Genomic DNA, 15,996 nt, shown 5'->3' with positions numbered 1-15,996 from the left:
TGTGACTTCTAGATGGCACAAGGAACACACATGTAAATGTAAAGACAATGTCATTGCAAGCAAAAGAAGCAACTGCTCCATTTGGGATTAGCCTGGGCCAGTAATTTTTATTTCAGGGTCAGACAACAGCACTTCACTGTTTGTGAAACCTTCTCACCCCCATCGCCACCTCCATTACCTTCCTTCAGTTGGCCATCTCTCACAGATTGTGCAGTCAAAATGACTATAAATGCCGCACTATTTCAAGTATTCGCCAATCACCCTCGCGATGCACATGCTCTGATCAGAAGATGCCATTCTGCCAATGCAAGGGTTTGGAAGTTGAAGCCACATTGGGCTTACTACCAGCCTTTTGTTTATAGTTAAAATGTTAATAGTTACAGAGGTCAAGGCCTCGGAACAGTTAGTTGCTTGTCCTCCCAGCTGAGGATGAATTTGAGGTATGGACAGAGGCAGAGGGGGAAATCAATCCTGTCAAAAAGTTTTGCCTTTAACTGAATCAATGCACTTCCCTTTTCTAAAGCATCTTACACAGAAAAGAAGGCAGACGAGGAACCATGCAAAGAATCTGTCTTCTGTCTGGTATAAATGTGACTGGTGCTTGTAGGCATCGTAATAGACTGAAAAGATCTTTGGAACACAGGTTCCTGTGCCATTGATATAAGGGTGTTATTGGAGTATAAGCAACTAAGTTATTGTGGATGAATATTCTGCTATTTTCTTGACAACCTTTGGGGATTTGTATAGACATTTTCACCCGAGTGTTACTGGATAGGAGTCTTTGACGGAATGGATTGCATCTGCCCTAAAGAAGGAGATATCCATCTCCTCATGGATCAAATGACATTATTTTATTCCATGCTTATGTTATATTCCATGTTATATTTATGTCCTTATTTCTGCTTTTAGATGTGGATGAGTGCTCGGCAGACAATGTCGGCTGTGACCATTTATGTATAAACACTCTTGGGTCCTATCAGTGTACATGCCAAGGTGGATACAGACTGGACACAGATAGGAAAAGCTGTACATGTGAGTAAAGATGACTAAACAAATGTGCAGAGTGTATAAACCATTCATCTGTGATTTCAGAGAATTAATTGTTAAGTGCCTCAAGCCATGCAACTGATCAGTCTTACAATGTGGATTTACTTTCCAACCACCAGCTATTGACTAGTGTTCTGATAGTAGTATTTGAAAGTTCAAATTGACCTTACCATTCAAAATGGATATGTGAGATATTTTGAAATATTCTGTCTCATGGCCATTTGTGAGTAAACCTCACCTAATAATGAGTGGATTCAAAGGTTTTTTTTTAAAATTACAACTCCTGCTGTGTTAGTCACAACTTATTTTCTTCAGTCTTTTGGATTGTTCTATTATAATTAAAATGGATGTGTGTCTGTCCCAATGGACTGGAGTATACCCATGATCTGCATTTGGGAAATCAGAGAAGCTTCCAATATGGGGAATTGTTTTCTTTATTTGAGTTTCTCTGCACTGCAGCACTCTCACCATATTATAGATTGGATTAGACTAGATTCCTTATAGTGTGGAAACAGGCTCTTCAGCCCAACAAGTCCACACCGGCCCTCTGAAGAGTAACCCACCCAGACCCATTTCCCTCTGAATAATGCACCTAACACTATGGGCAATTTAACATGGCCAATTCACCTGATCTGTACATCTTTGGCTTTGGGAGGAAACCGGAGCACCCAGAGAAAACCCACGCAGACACAGGGAGAACGTGCAAACTCCACATAGACAGTCGCCCGAGGCTGGAATCGAACCTGGGACCCTGGTGTTGTGAGGCAGCAGTACTAACCACTGAGTTCCATTCCCCATATACACCATTCCCAGCTAAGATATTGGAAAGAAATCCCACTGCCAAACCTCTGTCTTTGCAACCCAGAGTAGAATCTAGTGAAACTTGTGGGAGCAAGAAATGAATTGAACAGGGATACTTAATTGTATGGGAAATAAAAGGACAGCTGTCTGATAGCAGGATGAAAATCAGAAAACAGGTTTGCGATGGATTCAAGGTAGATCTTGATTCCTGATAACAAGCAATAAGAACCTGTTTTTAATGCATTAGCCTATCATGCATCGTCATTAAAAAAGCATAGTCACAAGATAAAATTGTATCTGTAATTAAGTTGGCAGTAAACAACTTAAAGAACCTTTATGCTTTCAGGCAGATAATCTTCCCAGTAGATCTGGAATGGGTAAGAACCCTATTCCTGTGGGGGAAGCTTTGTTGCCTCAGGGGAGAAGAGGCTGAGCTGTTGCACTAAGTACTGTCCAGAAATAGCACTATATGATGGCCCTAAGAACAGTTGTAAGAGATAGAGAGAAGGAGCTAAATGACAGATTGAAGGTTAATCTCTTTTGAAGGCATCTGAAGTGTGATGGAGAGTGAATTGTGATTGGAGACAGGTTAAAGGGAGAGTTGCATGTAACTGAGATCATTTCAGGGGTGACAGGAGGAGGATCGAGAATACGGGCTGCTCTTGATAGATTGTTGCCCACATGTGATGGTTGGGGGTTGAAGTGTTATAGATGGCAGGGTAAAGGTGATGGAAGGAAAGTTGAAGGTGAAAGGTGAATCTGGGAGAATGCAGTGTGATAATCATTCATTGACATGGTATTATTCTGTCCTCAGCCCTGGATGATGAATTCGAAGGGGAGTCAGATGAAGAAGAGGAAGAAATCAAACTTGCCAGATTCAAAGACATTTTATTAAGAACCCCTCCACAGCTTCTTCACTACAAATCCTCCTTGACACCCTTTTTTCAGGAAGATCTGAGGAGTGAACTCAGACTTGTGCAGAAAATCAGTACGTGCTGTTTATCTATTTATTCAATTAGTTGTACGTGTTACTGACTGAGGTTTTCACATTCCATCATGTTTTGCTCCTTGTTCACTTCTTCCATCCCAACTTCCTATCCTTCCCCCAGATAAATGTGGAGAATCACATGATTTGCTCAGTGAGGAAAGCGCATGATAGTGTTTGAGAAAGGATTCTCATGAAGCATAGCTTGTTGACTATTGTGATTCTCATGAGGTGTTCACTTCATATTTGGTCGCAACGACAATGGATAATATATGATTCTTTTAAATCTTAACTTTTAGATAAGTGGGATCTCATAGCAGTTCAATCTCAGAAAACACTAACTACTGCTAAAGACTCATGTTAGATTATGCGGGCAGAACTGGAATTTACAAGTGAGACTCTAAGGTCATTGCATAAAGTGCAGAAACTCTAGAACCTTTCCCTTCCTTTGTAAGCACTAAACTAGTGCAAACCAATGTATGCTGTGACTCGGCTGTCAAAGTCTCGGCTGAAATTAGATGCATGCACTTCAGAACAAATTAAGCTTTTCTTGTCAATGTTGTCATTGATTATTTTAGCATTAAATTTCAACTTTTGCATTTTTTATGTTGCTTATTCAAGTTATGGCTTGACACAATTGTCCTGAAATGTAAACACAATGTCAAATTATCTGCAGCAGACATTTTCCATACAAGAAAGACTAATGTAGAAATTAGAGACTTTTCCTTTGGAACTATCAGACATGCAATAAGATGCTGCGATTCGTGACATTTTCAGTCCTGTAGCACCATTCTGCAAGATGGTCATGCTGTTCAATCTTATGCCAAATCCCTTGGGTATTTTTTGCTCATGGTGAAGGCAAAACAAAACAAGAAAGAAAATTCCAAACATAATTGGTTCCAGACAATTGAGAACATGGCATCCAGTGGTTTTTGATTGTATGTCATACAAGTTTTCCAAATATGAATTGTGATACTTTTTGTGCTTCTGTGTCTTCAAATCAGCCAATGTTGAAGATGTTCTCCACACTTGGTAACATCCAGGATTCCTGCAAACTTTAAGAAATACCTCTTAATACAACTGATGTGACAGCACACCCAGTAGAATGTTTGGAACCTCCATTTCAGGAAAGCTAATAGAGTGCTACAGTTTATTGCGAGGGGAATTGAATGAAAGAAGACAGGTTATGCTTTAGTTTTACAGAGCAGTAGTGAGACCATATTGATGTACTGTGTACAATACTGATCATTGTACTTAGGAATGGAGTTAATATGTTGGAAACAGTTCAGAGAAGGTTTACACGACTAACACCTGGAATGAGAAGATCCCCTTATGAGGGAAAACTAGACAGACTGAGTCTATATCCTCTGGATCTTAGAAGAGTCAGAAGTGACTTATTTGGACCATGAACGAGCCTAAGGTGTCTTGTTTGGTGGACGCTGGGAGCGTGTTTCCTTTTGTGTCAGAGTCTAAAACTAGATGTCATTATTTAAACATAAACGGACATCCATTTACAACAGAGATGAGGCTATTCTTTTTCTCAGAAGGTTGAGGGTCTTTGGAATCCCCTTCCTCAAAAGGCAGTGGATGCAGTATCTGTAAATATTTTTAACACAGATGTAGTTAGATTCCTGATTACCAAAGGAATGAAAGATTGTCATGGATATGCAGGAATGTAGAGTTGAGGTTGAAATCAGATGAGCCACGATCTTAATAAATGATGGAGCTGGCTCGAAGGGCAGAGTGGCTCACTCTTGTTCAAGTTTGTATTGTGGACAATAAAAATTACCTTCTCAGACTGCAGGAATAACTGTTTCTTTTCAAATTGTGCCTTATGTTAGTCCTTTGCTCATTTCCTTGACTTGTAGCAATATTCCAAATGTGCCTTGATCTTTCATGATTTTATTTAAATTTACTCTGGTCTTTTGAGATCCAGTTTTCTGCTGTTTGATTTTTCACTGATTGTTCTCACTACAACATGTGTTTCTGATTATAGTTTGCTTGGATAACACTTTTGGGAATGACTGTAGTCTCACTTGCGATGACTGTATGAACAGCGGTGTCTGCAATGCTGAGGGAGATGGCTGCAATTGTCCTGCAGGTCGAACAGGCCTCATCTGTAATGAAAGTAAGTGAACTACTTCTCATCACTGAAAATTTAGGTTCCAGCTATGATTTAGCCTGTAGAGTCATTTATTTATGTCCTTTCTTAAAGTCTACAGTTTAATCTCAATTTTCTTGGAGAATCTTTACCTGCACTAGATTTCAGAACCATTCTGTTACAAGCAAAAACAAAAATTGCTGGAGAAACTCAGCAGGTCTGGCAGTATCCATGTTTACATTTTGAGTCCATTAACCCATTTTCAAAGCTGACTTTGAAACTGTGTCGTATTTTAGCCTCTTCTTTGTTTCCTTCAGTCGAAAAGTGTGGCACTGGAAAAGCACAGCAGGTCAGCAGTGACTGAGGAGCTGAAGAGTCAACGTTTCAGGCATAAGCCTTTCATCAGGAATGCTTTGACTTTCCTTGCATTTCCTTGACTTTAGCAATGTTCCAAATGTAAGTTGACCTTCAGTGATTTTATTTGTATTTACTCACATCTTCTTCTTGACTTTTTTGTCTGAAGAATTGCAGTACTGAAGAAGGGTCACGGGACTCAAAACATTAACTCGTTTTTTTCTCTCCAAACGCATTGCCAGACCTGCTGAGTTTCTCTAGCAATTTCTGATTTGGTTATTTCAGATCTCCGGCATCTATAGTCCCATGTTTTATTTTGGATATTCAACATCTACTTGGTCAGTTATGTAGACATTGATATTATATTCTGGTTATAGCACGCGGAATACTCTCTGTCAGACCTGTAATAATCAACATGTGCTACAGGACTAAAGTACACTAAGGGACAAGCTCTAATACTAAAACTGAAAAACACTGAACAACCCTTGAACTGGCTGGAGTGAGCTTTATGAGTTATAAGTACCTTGAAACACACTCTCATGACTTCTGACACAATTTGAACCCCTTCATTAAATATTTGGTTTGTAAATTCTACCATTCACCCTCATCCGTGCATTTGGGATCAAGAGAGCCTTTCACAGTTAAAATCACATGTCATCATGGTCATGGGTTAACCTCTAATGACATCTGGAATTTGTAGCAAAAAGTCTTAACTACCTTAATTATATGAACTTGTTCTGATTGACTGATTTGGAAAAACATGGGGGATAGGCAATTTTCCTCCAGAGGCCGAGACAAATCACTAGACAATCAACTTGCTTTGTTTTTATGGTTATTCAAAATGAGTATTTGTATTAACTCAGGGTTTTATAGATTTAATTACCAATGCATAAAGGACTGGATTTAGTTACATGCTTTGAAAGTACTACATGAATAATTGCATTTGAAAACCAGGAATAAATCATTGGGAATATATAGTGTTCTTTCCATGTGTAGCTTTGTTGCTTGGTATCGCTCAAGTGATTTCAAATTAAAAATTATGCTTGTTCGTATTTTAGCAGACCTACATTTAGAAAATGTTTAAAACTCACTTACTATACTGCAGACTATACATTCAAATGCAAACCTAAAAACAATCATCAACAGGATTTAGCAAAGACAGTTAAGTTTTAAAAATGTTTTTCTCCAGCAAAAACAGAGGAGAACAGAGCACAAATTACCGGATTATTATTTGATGGATGTTTTCAACATGTTTGCCTAGCCAAACGTTACTCAATAGTCGGTGGTTTCAGGTTTGACTAAATGCTGGACAATTAAATTGTGCTTCAAGGTTTGGCAGACTGGTACTGATTCAGAGCACTGTAAAAAAAAGGGTTGCCTTTTTAATTTTACTATAAATAGTAACCAGAATAAATTTGGCCCATGTCTATATACAGTAGGTAGTTGTATTAATATGTTGCAGGCGGCCTGTCTCCCCAGTGGAGAGGAGACCACATCAGGGAGCAAAAGATACAGTAAATGACATGTGTGGGAGTGCAAGTGAAACTTTGATGGATGTGGAAGGCTCCTCTGGGGCCTTGGATGGAGGTGAGGGAGGAGGTGTGGGCGCAGGGTTTGCAAGTGATAGGAGAAGGTTCTGGGAGGGGAGGGTGGGTTGTTCGGGGGGCACGGACATGACAAGGTAGTCGTGGAGGGAACGGTCTTTATGGAAGGTGGATCGGGATAGGGAGGGAAATATATCTCTGGTGGTGGGGTCCATTTGTAGGTGACGGAAATGGCGGAGGATGATGCGATGGAAATGGAGGTTGGTGGGGTGGAAGGTGAGGACCGGGGGGGTCTGTCCTTGTTGCGGTTGGAGGGGTGGGGTTCTAGGGTGGAGGTGTGGGAAGTGGATGAGATGCGCTCAAGGGCATCATCAACCACATGGGAGGAGAAATAGTGGTCTTTAAAGAAGGAGGCCACCTGGTGTATTCTGTGGTGGAACTGGTCCTCCTGGGGGCAGAGGCAGAGCAATTGGGAGTAAGGGGTAGCATTTTTGCAAAAGGCAGGGTTGGAGGAGGTGCAATCCAGGTAGCTGTCTGAGTTGGTGGGTTTGTAGAAAATGTCAGTGTTGAGTCATTCACCGTTGATGGAGATGGAGAAGTCCAGGAAGGGGAGGGAGATGTCAGATTTGGTCCAGGTGAGTTTAAGGTTGGGGTGGAATATGTTGGTGAAGTTAATAATATTAGATTAGATTTCCTACAGTGTGGAAACAGGCCCTTTGGCCCAACCAGTCCACGCTGACCCTCTGAAGAGTAACCCATCCAGATCCATTTCCCTCTGCCTAATGCACCTAACACTATGGGCAATTTAGCATGGCGAATTCACCTAACCCACACATCTTTGGACTGTGGGAGGAAACCGGAGCACCCGGAGGAAAGCCATGCCGACACGGGGAGAATGTGCAAACTCCACACAGACAGTTGCGTAAGGCTGGAATCGAACCTGGGTCCCTGGTGCTGTGAGGCAGCAGTGATAACCACTGAGCCACCATGAACGGTTCAACCTCCTCATGGAAGCATGAGATGATGCCAATGATTACTGAGGAGATTATGTAGGCATTAATGGTGATCTATCAGGAATCACTGAAGTCAGGAAAGGTCTCAGAGGACTGGAAATAGCGAATGTATCACCCTTGTTTAAGAAGGGAGGGAAAAGATGGGAAATCATAAGCCGATTAGCTTAACCTTGGTCACTGGCAAGATATTAGAATCCGTTATTAAGAATGGGATTGCAGAGTACTTGGAAGTGCATTGTAAAATAAGGCTGTGTCAGCACAGCTTTGCCAAGAGAAGGAAGTTTGCACGTTCTCCCCGTGTCTGCGTGGGTTTCCTCCGGGTGCTCCGGTTTCCTCCCACAGCCCAAAGATGTGCAGGTCAGGTGAATTGGCCATGCTAAATTGCCCGTAGTGTTAGGTAAGGGGTATATGTAGGGGTATGGGTGGGTTGCGCTTCGGCGGGTCGGTGTGGACTTGTTGGGCCGAAGGGCCTGTTTCCACACTGTAAGTAATCTAATCTAATCTAATCTAAAGGCTTGACAAATCTGTTAGAATTATTTGAGGAGGTAATGAGCAAGTTAGACAAAGGAGAGCCAGTGGACATGATCTATTTGGATTTCTAGAAGACCTTTGACAAGTTACTACACAGGAGGCTGCTAAATAAGACAAGAGCCCATTGTGTTAGGGTAAGGTCCTGGCATTGATAGAGGAGTGGGTGACTGGCAGGAGTCAGAGAGTGAGATAAAGAAGTCACTTCAGAATAGCAGCTGGTGACTCATGGAGTTCCAAGGGGATCCATGTTGGGAGCACAATAATTCACATTATACATTAATGATATGGAGGGAGGAACTGATATATTGTTCCTAAGTTTGCAGATGACTGTAAGATGGGTGGAGGAACAGATAGTGTTGAGGAAGCTGGGCTGCATAAGGATTTGGACATGCTAGGCGGATGGGAAAAGGTGTGGCAGATGGAATACAATGTGGGAAAGTGTATGATTATGCACTTTGGTAGGAAGAATGGAGACATAGACTATTTTCTAAATGGGAAACGTCTTCGAAAATCTAAAGCTCAAAGGAACTTTGGTGTCCCAGTTCAGGATTCTCTGAAGCTAAAAATGCAGATTCAGTTGGCAGTTAGGAAGGCAAATGTTAGCACTTGTTTTGAGAGGACTAGAACACAAGGACAGGTCCAGCTGATGTGCTGGCGTTGGCAGAGGCTCGGAGGAAATTCACAAGAATGATCCAGGGAATAAAAGACTTGTCATATGGGGAGAATTTGAGGACTCTGGGTCTGTACTTAGAGTCATAGAGAAGTACAGCACAGAAACAGACCCTTCAGTCCAACTTGTCAATGCTGAGCAGATATCCAAATCTCTGTCCCCCATGTCTCTGTCCCCTCTCTCTGTCCCCCCTCTCTCTGTCCCATCCCCTCTGTCCCCCTCTCTCTCTGTCCCCTCTCTCTCACTGTCCCCCGTCTCTGTGCCCCCTCTCTCTCTCTCCCCCCCGTCCCCCCTCTCTGCCCCTTCCTTCTCTGTCCCTGCGTCCCCCCTCTGAATGCCCTCTTTCTGTTTCCCCTCTCTCTGTCCCCTCGTTCTGTGTCCTCCACTCCGTCCACACCTCTCTCCATCCCCCCACTCTCTGTCCCCCAACTCTCTGTTCGACAGAAAATGAGTCTCAAAGACTCAGCACCCTGCATTAGAGAAAAAAAAATCCTTATTGCTGATGTAAATAGTTGTCTCCTTATTTTTAAGTAGTGACTTCTCGCTCTAAGTGCTCTCATAATATCATTTCCGTATTCACCTTAGGATCTTTTATATTTCAGTCAAGGTGCCCTTACCCTTCTAAACTCCATGGGATATAAGCTTAGCCTGTCCAACCTTTCCTTGTAAGACAATCAACCCATTCCAGGTATTATTCTGGTGAGCCTTCTCTGAATCAAATCTTTCCGTAAGTAAGGAGACAATTCTTGTCTGCAGTATTCCAGATGTGCTTTCCAGCCAGAAGCAGTATACTGAAACATAATCTCTCTTCTTCTGTATTCGTTTTTATTTTTCCAACCAAAATGGGCAATTTATTTTCCCACGTTATAATCAATTTGTCACATCTTTGTCCAGTCAACCTATAACCCTTTGTATCTTCCTTATATACCTTTCATCATTTACACCCCTGTCTAGCTGTGTGTCACCAGCAAATTTAGCAACCTTCACTTCAGTCCCTGCATCTAAGTAATTTATCGATATTGGAAGAAGTTGAGGCCCCAGCACAGATTCTTGTAGTACATTATTTGTTACATCTTGCCAAATAAATAATGACCTTTTTAAGACTACTTTGTTACCTGTTAGTTAGCCAAACTTTTGACCATGGTAATATGTACCATATATTACCACAAGCTTTTATTTTTTTGCTGTAGTCTTTGATAAAGCATCTTTTGCCAATCCAAATATAGCACATCCTCTGGTTTCCCTTTAACCACAACACATGTCACTTTCAAAGAACTCCAATTAATTTCTTAACATGATTTCTCTTTCACAAAACCATTTCAGATTCAGCTGATTACCCTGAAATTGTTGAGGGCCCCTACTATAACATTTTTAATAATAGCTTCTAACATTTTCCCAATGATAGATGTTAAGCTAACTGGCCTTTAGTTTCCAACTCTCTGTTTCCCTCTAGGAATAAAGGAGCTACATCCAATTCAATGAAACAACTCCTGAATCAAAGGTCTTTTAGACAATTGAAATCAATGCATCAACTATCTCACTGGCCACCTTAACTCTTTAAGAGTTAGTCCATCAGAACATGAGGGCTTGCTAATGTGCAGCTCTCACAGTTTGCTCAGTACTACGTCCCTATTTATTATAATTTTCTTCAGTTCTCCCTCCCTTCTAGTTCCTGATTTACACCATTTTTTACTTCATTCCGGGATCCAAGTATCACTGTGCTAACAATAGGCTAACATTTATTGCCCATCCTTAATTGTTCAGAGGATAATTAAAAACAAACCACATTGCTGTGAGTCTGGAATCATGGGCCAGACACAGCAAGGATGATAGATTTCCTTCTCCAAAGGACTTTAGTGGACCATGTGGGATTTTACAACAACTGAGACGGGTTGCATAGTCACCAGTGGAGCCAGCTTCTTATTGAATTCAAAGTTCACGATTTGATATTGTAGGATTTGGACCTACATCCAAACATTAGGGCTCGAGATTACTCCAACAATGCATCTCCCTATTTTTGGATGTTTCTTTTATCCTTTATAGTAAAGACTGATGCAACATACCTTATGCCATTATGTTATATTGTATGATTAATCACCAGTTCCCTAGGATCAACATTCATTTTATTAACTCTTTATCTTTTATTTATATTTGACTAGAAACTGTTTCGTAAAGTCATAGACTCTTACAGCATGTATATTTCTCACTAGCTTCCTCTCAGACTCTAATTGTTCCCTCCTATTGGTCTTTTAGTCAGCCTTTATGAGATTTAATAACCTTGTCTAGTGTTCTGACTTACCACCCCACAAATCTACATAAGATATGCCTTTATTTTGCATTTGATTCTATCATTAACTTTTTTAGTTAACCACAGGTGGTGAGTCCTCCCTTTCTAATGTAGCTATTATCTGTATTCTGAAATTTTTCTTTCATGTTTCTCACTATATCTCTGTTGACCATATCCCTTAGCCAGTGTACTTTAACTTCACTTTCATACCCTTAAACCTGACCTTAACTTTAAAATATTAGCTGTCCTCTTGACCTCAAACTGAATGTGAACCTCAATCACATTATGATTACTGTTACTGAGGGTCGCCTTCACTATGAGGCCTATTAATTAACCCTATCTCATTGCACAATTCTAGAATGTGCTGTTCTAAGAAATGACTTTAAAGTTTTGTCTTCTGGGCAAACTTTGTCCATCTGATTATTCCAGTCTTTCTGTGATTTAAATTTATCAGTTATTGTCATATCCTTCTGATAAGTCTCCGATAGATTTTTATTTGTGTTCCAACCTGCTGTGTGGTGGATTTTAGGGGGCCTGTATACTACTCCCACAAGTGACTTATTACCTTGATCATTTTTCCTCTCTATCCAAACATTGTATATATCCTAGTTTCCTGAACATGGGTTATCACTCTTTCCAGTCCTCACATGAAAATTAATTAACAGAGCTGCCCCTCCACCTTTTCCTAGTTTTTAGTCCTTCCTGATTGTCCTATCCTTTCAACATTCAGGTCCCAATCTATGTCATCATGCAGCCATGTATTTGTAATGGCAAACAGACTATACTTGTATCTCTGTATTTTCACTATCAGTTCATCTAGTTTATTCAAAATGCTATGTGCATTCATATAGAGGGCTTTTGGTTTTGTTCTTTGAGCATTTTTGTAACGTTTTAAATGTGTTGATTTACTCTACAATTTCCTCTTCAGAAGCCCTCTATAATTCTCTGTGTAGGCAGCTTACTAGGATACCAGCCACAGCATTGTTAGCTGCAGACTATTCCTGTGGTATAATCCCACATTCCCCAGTACTGATGTAAGTGTCCCATGAACTGGAACCCTTTTCTCCCACTCCAGTGTTTAAGCCATGCATTTGTTTCTCTAATTGTATTTGCTCTGTGCAAATTTGTTCATAGCTTACGGAATAATCTGCAAATTATTACCTTTTGAGATGCTGCTTTTTAATTTCTTTCACATTACCTCACACACTGTAGGCAGAGTCTCTTTTGTCGTCTTGCCTTTGTTGTTAGTGGCTACATAGAGCACAACAAGTAGATTTTCCCCCTGTCATAGCAAATTCACTCCAGCCCTAAGGAGATGTCCTGAACCCTTGCAGTGGGCAGGCAGCTCTGGACTTTCTCTCTTTGCTGTAGAGACCAATATCAATCCTCCTCACCACACTGACCCTTCTCTAGTCCTTTTAGCTCCCCCACTTGAATGGCTTCCTGCATTTTATGTTATTGACATTTACTCATCCACTCTGCAGATCAAGCAAGCAGAAAGAAAATCAATCCCTCTGACAATTGCAAAAGGTGAGGTTCCTCTACCTACTGGGACCCCAGAACTGCCTCACTTGTAGTTGCAGGCTTCTATCCCTGAGCACTGACCAGATCAGATGCCTCTTTCCTAAAAGCTGTACACCTCCTGGATCAAAGTTCCCTATATCTTTCACCCTCCTTAATGTATCATGGTATCTGCAACTTGGCTTTCAGGTTATGAACTTAAATTCCTTGAACTGCAGATAATTACTTCTGACTCGGTTATCCAGGATCACACTGGTATTCACAAGCTCTGGGATCCTGCAGACCATGCCATCATTATTGTGTCCTGATTAACTTATTTTAACTTGAATTAATTTACAATTGATAGACTTCACTACTCTCAAGATTTATTATGGATCATAAACTTTACTGAAACCAATAATTACTATTAATTTCATTTTAAAGCCCAGAAGATTTACGAGCAAAGTACTGACCAATGAATTACTTACCCGTCTCTCTATGAAGTGGCCTTTTATTTCGTCCAAATGTGATTTGGATTTTGTGGGATTCGCAGAGCTGAATTCCCAATTGCTCCTTGTCTCCTCTCTTGCTGCTTTTCAACTCTTTTGGAGGCTGACAGGTTCGGAACAAAAAAGGGAAAGGAACACCTCCTGCACTCCTCAGCAAACCCATAGGTTTATGCTCTATTTCACTTGGGTCATCTCTATTGCTTGATTTTTACTTACTGCGTTGCAATTTGTCGGTGCAGTGAGGATTCTTTAATTTGATTTGTTGAAGAGATTTCCTGCTATTTTCTTTTCCCATTCTCAGTATACCTTCAAGAGGGTGCTGCATTGGATTAGATACCTGAAAACTAGGTAAAGTTGACACACCCAGAAAAAAATGAATGAGGCAATTGTACATGAGATGAAGAGGAAAAACCATTCTTTCAATGGTCATAGAAATGTTCAAACGATAGCTTTGGTTGAAAGGCTCATCAATATGGTAGGCATTTCTTGTGTTGTTAGATATCATCAATAGCATTGAAGATACACCCAAGAAGATAGAATCTACTGCAGAAGATAAAACGAGTATGGCTCAGGGCACAGGCACTGCATCTATAACAGACACGAGGCAGTCAGTGTGAAGAACAGATACTGCACATAATGAACAGCAAGTGGATATACTAGCATAGAGATGAACAGAACCAATAGAAAGGAACAAAAACAGAAATTGCTGGACAGGCTTGGCAGATCTGGCAGCATCTGTGGAGAGAAATCAGAGATAACGTTTCGGCTTCAGTGACCCTTCCTCAGAACTCAGCCTGAAACGTTAACTCTGATTCCTTTCCACAGATGCTCCCAGACTTGCAAGCCTTTCCAACGATTTCCAGCATCCGTAGTTCTTTTGGCTGCTACTAAGCAGGAGCCTAGTAGGGACAACAAAGTATAGGAGAGCAAGTAGGAACAACACAGCATAGGGAAAGAACAGTACAACATGGCATTGTGTGGAAGTTAGTGCAAACTTAATCCCGTTTGCTACAGGTGAATTAAATAGCTGTGTTCACAATAATATCACAGCCTTATGTAGAATCCATAACCACAGGATACATCTTTAAATTTGAAGCTACAGGGCCATTACAGACTACATAATTATAGGTGAGATAACACTGAGACCATTTGTAACAACCCCTATTGAGTATTTGCAGTGAATGGCGACATAGTATGTGTCTGTGAACTCAATCTTGAGAACAGCTGTGTTCGAGCTGTGGAGATAAAGTCGTTTCTAGAGCTCCAATTCATCCACAGAGTATCTATTACAGGAAGCATTCGTAATTAAAGGACCATACACTCGTGTGCCAGTCACTTAAACAAACGACTACCCCACACCCCTGCTCCACACAGATAAATGACAGTCTGTTTACATTGCATCTTGTCTCCTGAAGGATTGACTCCTCCTCAGGTAACTTGATGCCATCTTCCAACTTGCTCAGTAGCTTGTGAAGTGACCTTAAAGACCCAAGATTACAATGCACTTCGGCACCCAATTACTTGGAAATATTCAAAGTGGTTATCAGATATTCCAAACATAAATGAACATGTTTACTGAGGCTAATTTCAAACTGAGAGTTGGTCAAGACATTTTGTTTGTAGATTAAAGGGAAAGATGACTGATATTACAAATGGAAAGTATTGTTGCACAAAGTGTTAGTTTTATTTTCTCTAAGATGCATTGAAAATAATATTTAATAAAATTGCATGCAATGAATTATTTATTGCTTTATTAAAATTTACAATATGTTAGTGCATTGTTGAACATATGAAGGTCAAGGGTACTGATGCTGCCATCCAGACTCACCACAGTCACCACACATTATTGAACAATTATACACAGGTTATCACATCATTTACTTTATATTGGCAGTGTAAAAAATTCACAACAGTTTCTCTTACTTAACCTGCTGCATTCACATTTCCCAATCTAGCTGAACTGTGGCTTTCTGAGTGAGGTGGTACATTGCCCTGCAGAAATTAGGGATGGAGGGTTACTTGCTGTTATGGGCTTTTCCCATCGGAACTAGCTCACAATTTGTCCTTCTGATTTCACTTTGCATTTCAATAGCCAGCAGTGGGTGAGAAATTTTATCTCACTAATCCGTGTTGATTGAAACTCAACTTGACTTAAATCACCTCATTGATCTGTATTTTCTCTGTACATCCTCTGCTCCAGTACAGGATTGGAAATTATTATTTGTGTACCTCTTTTATATATTTTCAAATAGTTAAACATAAAGATAAATCTTGGTTTGTCAGAATTAAAATGTCGGTGTTGAATTTTAAGCAATTCTATGAACATTACCCTTGAGAAAGTGATGTACTGTGTTCCACTTAGAATTGAATGTTGTTGTCAATTTAAAATATGGCAATGGCATAAATAGATTTTAGCTCATGTCTGCACTTGCCTTTTTTCTCTGCCTTAGCCTGTCCCCAGGGTACCTTTGGAAAGGATTGCAACAGTATTTGCAAGTGTCAGAATGGAGGATCATGTGATGCAGTCACAGGGACATGTCGTTGCCCACCTGGGATCGGTGGAGAATTTTGTGAAGATGGTTGGTACCCTTGCTGTTACAAACTATATATTATAAGGTTATTTAGTATATAGAACTTGACTACAGCTGAAACAA

General features: G+C 40.5%; 1 protein-coding gene across 1 annotated transcript in view; it reads left to right on the top strand.

Moving 5' to 3' along the window:
- LOC132821829 (multiple epidermal growth factor-like domains protein 6) overlaps positions 1-15,996 on the top strand; it is a 297,188-nt gene that overhangs the window by 224,597 nt on the left and 56,595 nt on the right. The window contains exons 12-15 of the mRNA XM_060834673.1: positions 910-1,032; positions 2,663-2,836; positions 4,830-4,961; positions 15,793-15,921. Coding sequence (XP_060690656.1) covers positions 910-1,032; positions 2,663-2,836; positions 4,830-4,961; positions 15,793-15,921 — 558 coding nt within the window. The remainder of the gene's footprint in view (positions 1-909; positions 1,033-2,662; positions 2,837-4,829; positions 4,962-15,792; positions 15,922-15,996) is intronic.

Source organism: Hemiscyllium ocellatum, chromosome 13, assembly GCF_020745735.1.
Source record: "Hemiscyllium ocellatum isolate sHemOce1 chromosome 13, sHemOce1.pat.X.cur, whole genome shotgun sequence".
NCBI lineage: Eukaryota > Metazoa > Chordata > Chondrichthyes > Orectolobiformes > Hemiscylliidae > Hemiscyllium > Hemiscyllium ocellatum.
This window is presented reverse-complemented; position numbering and strand designations above follow the sequence as displayed.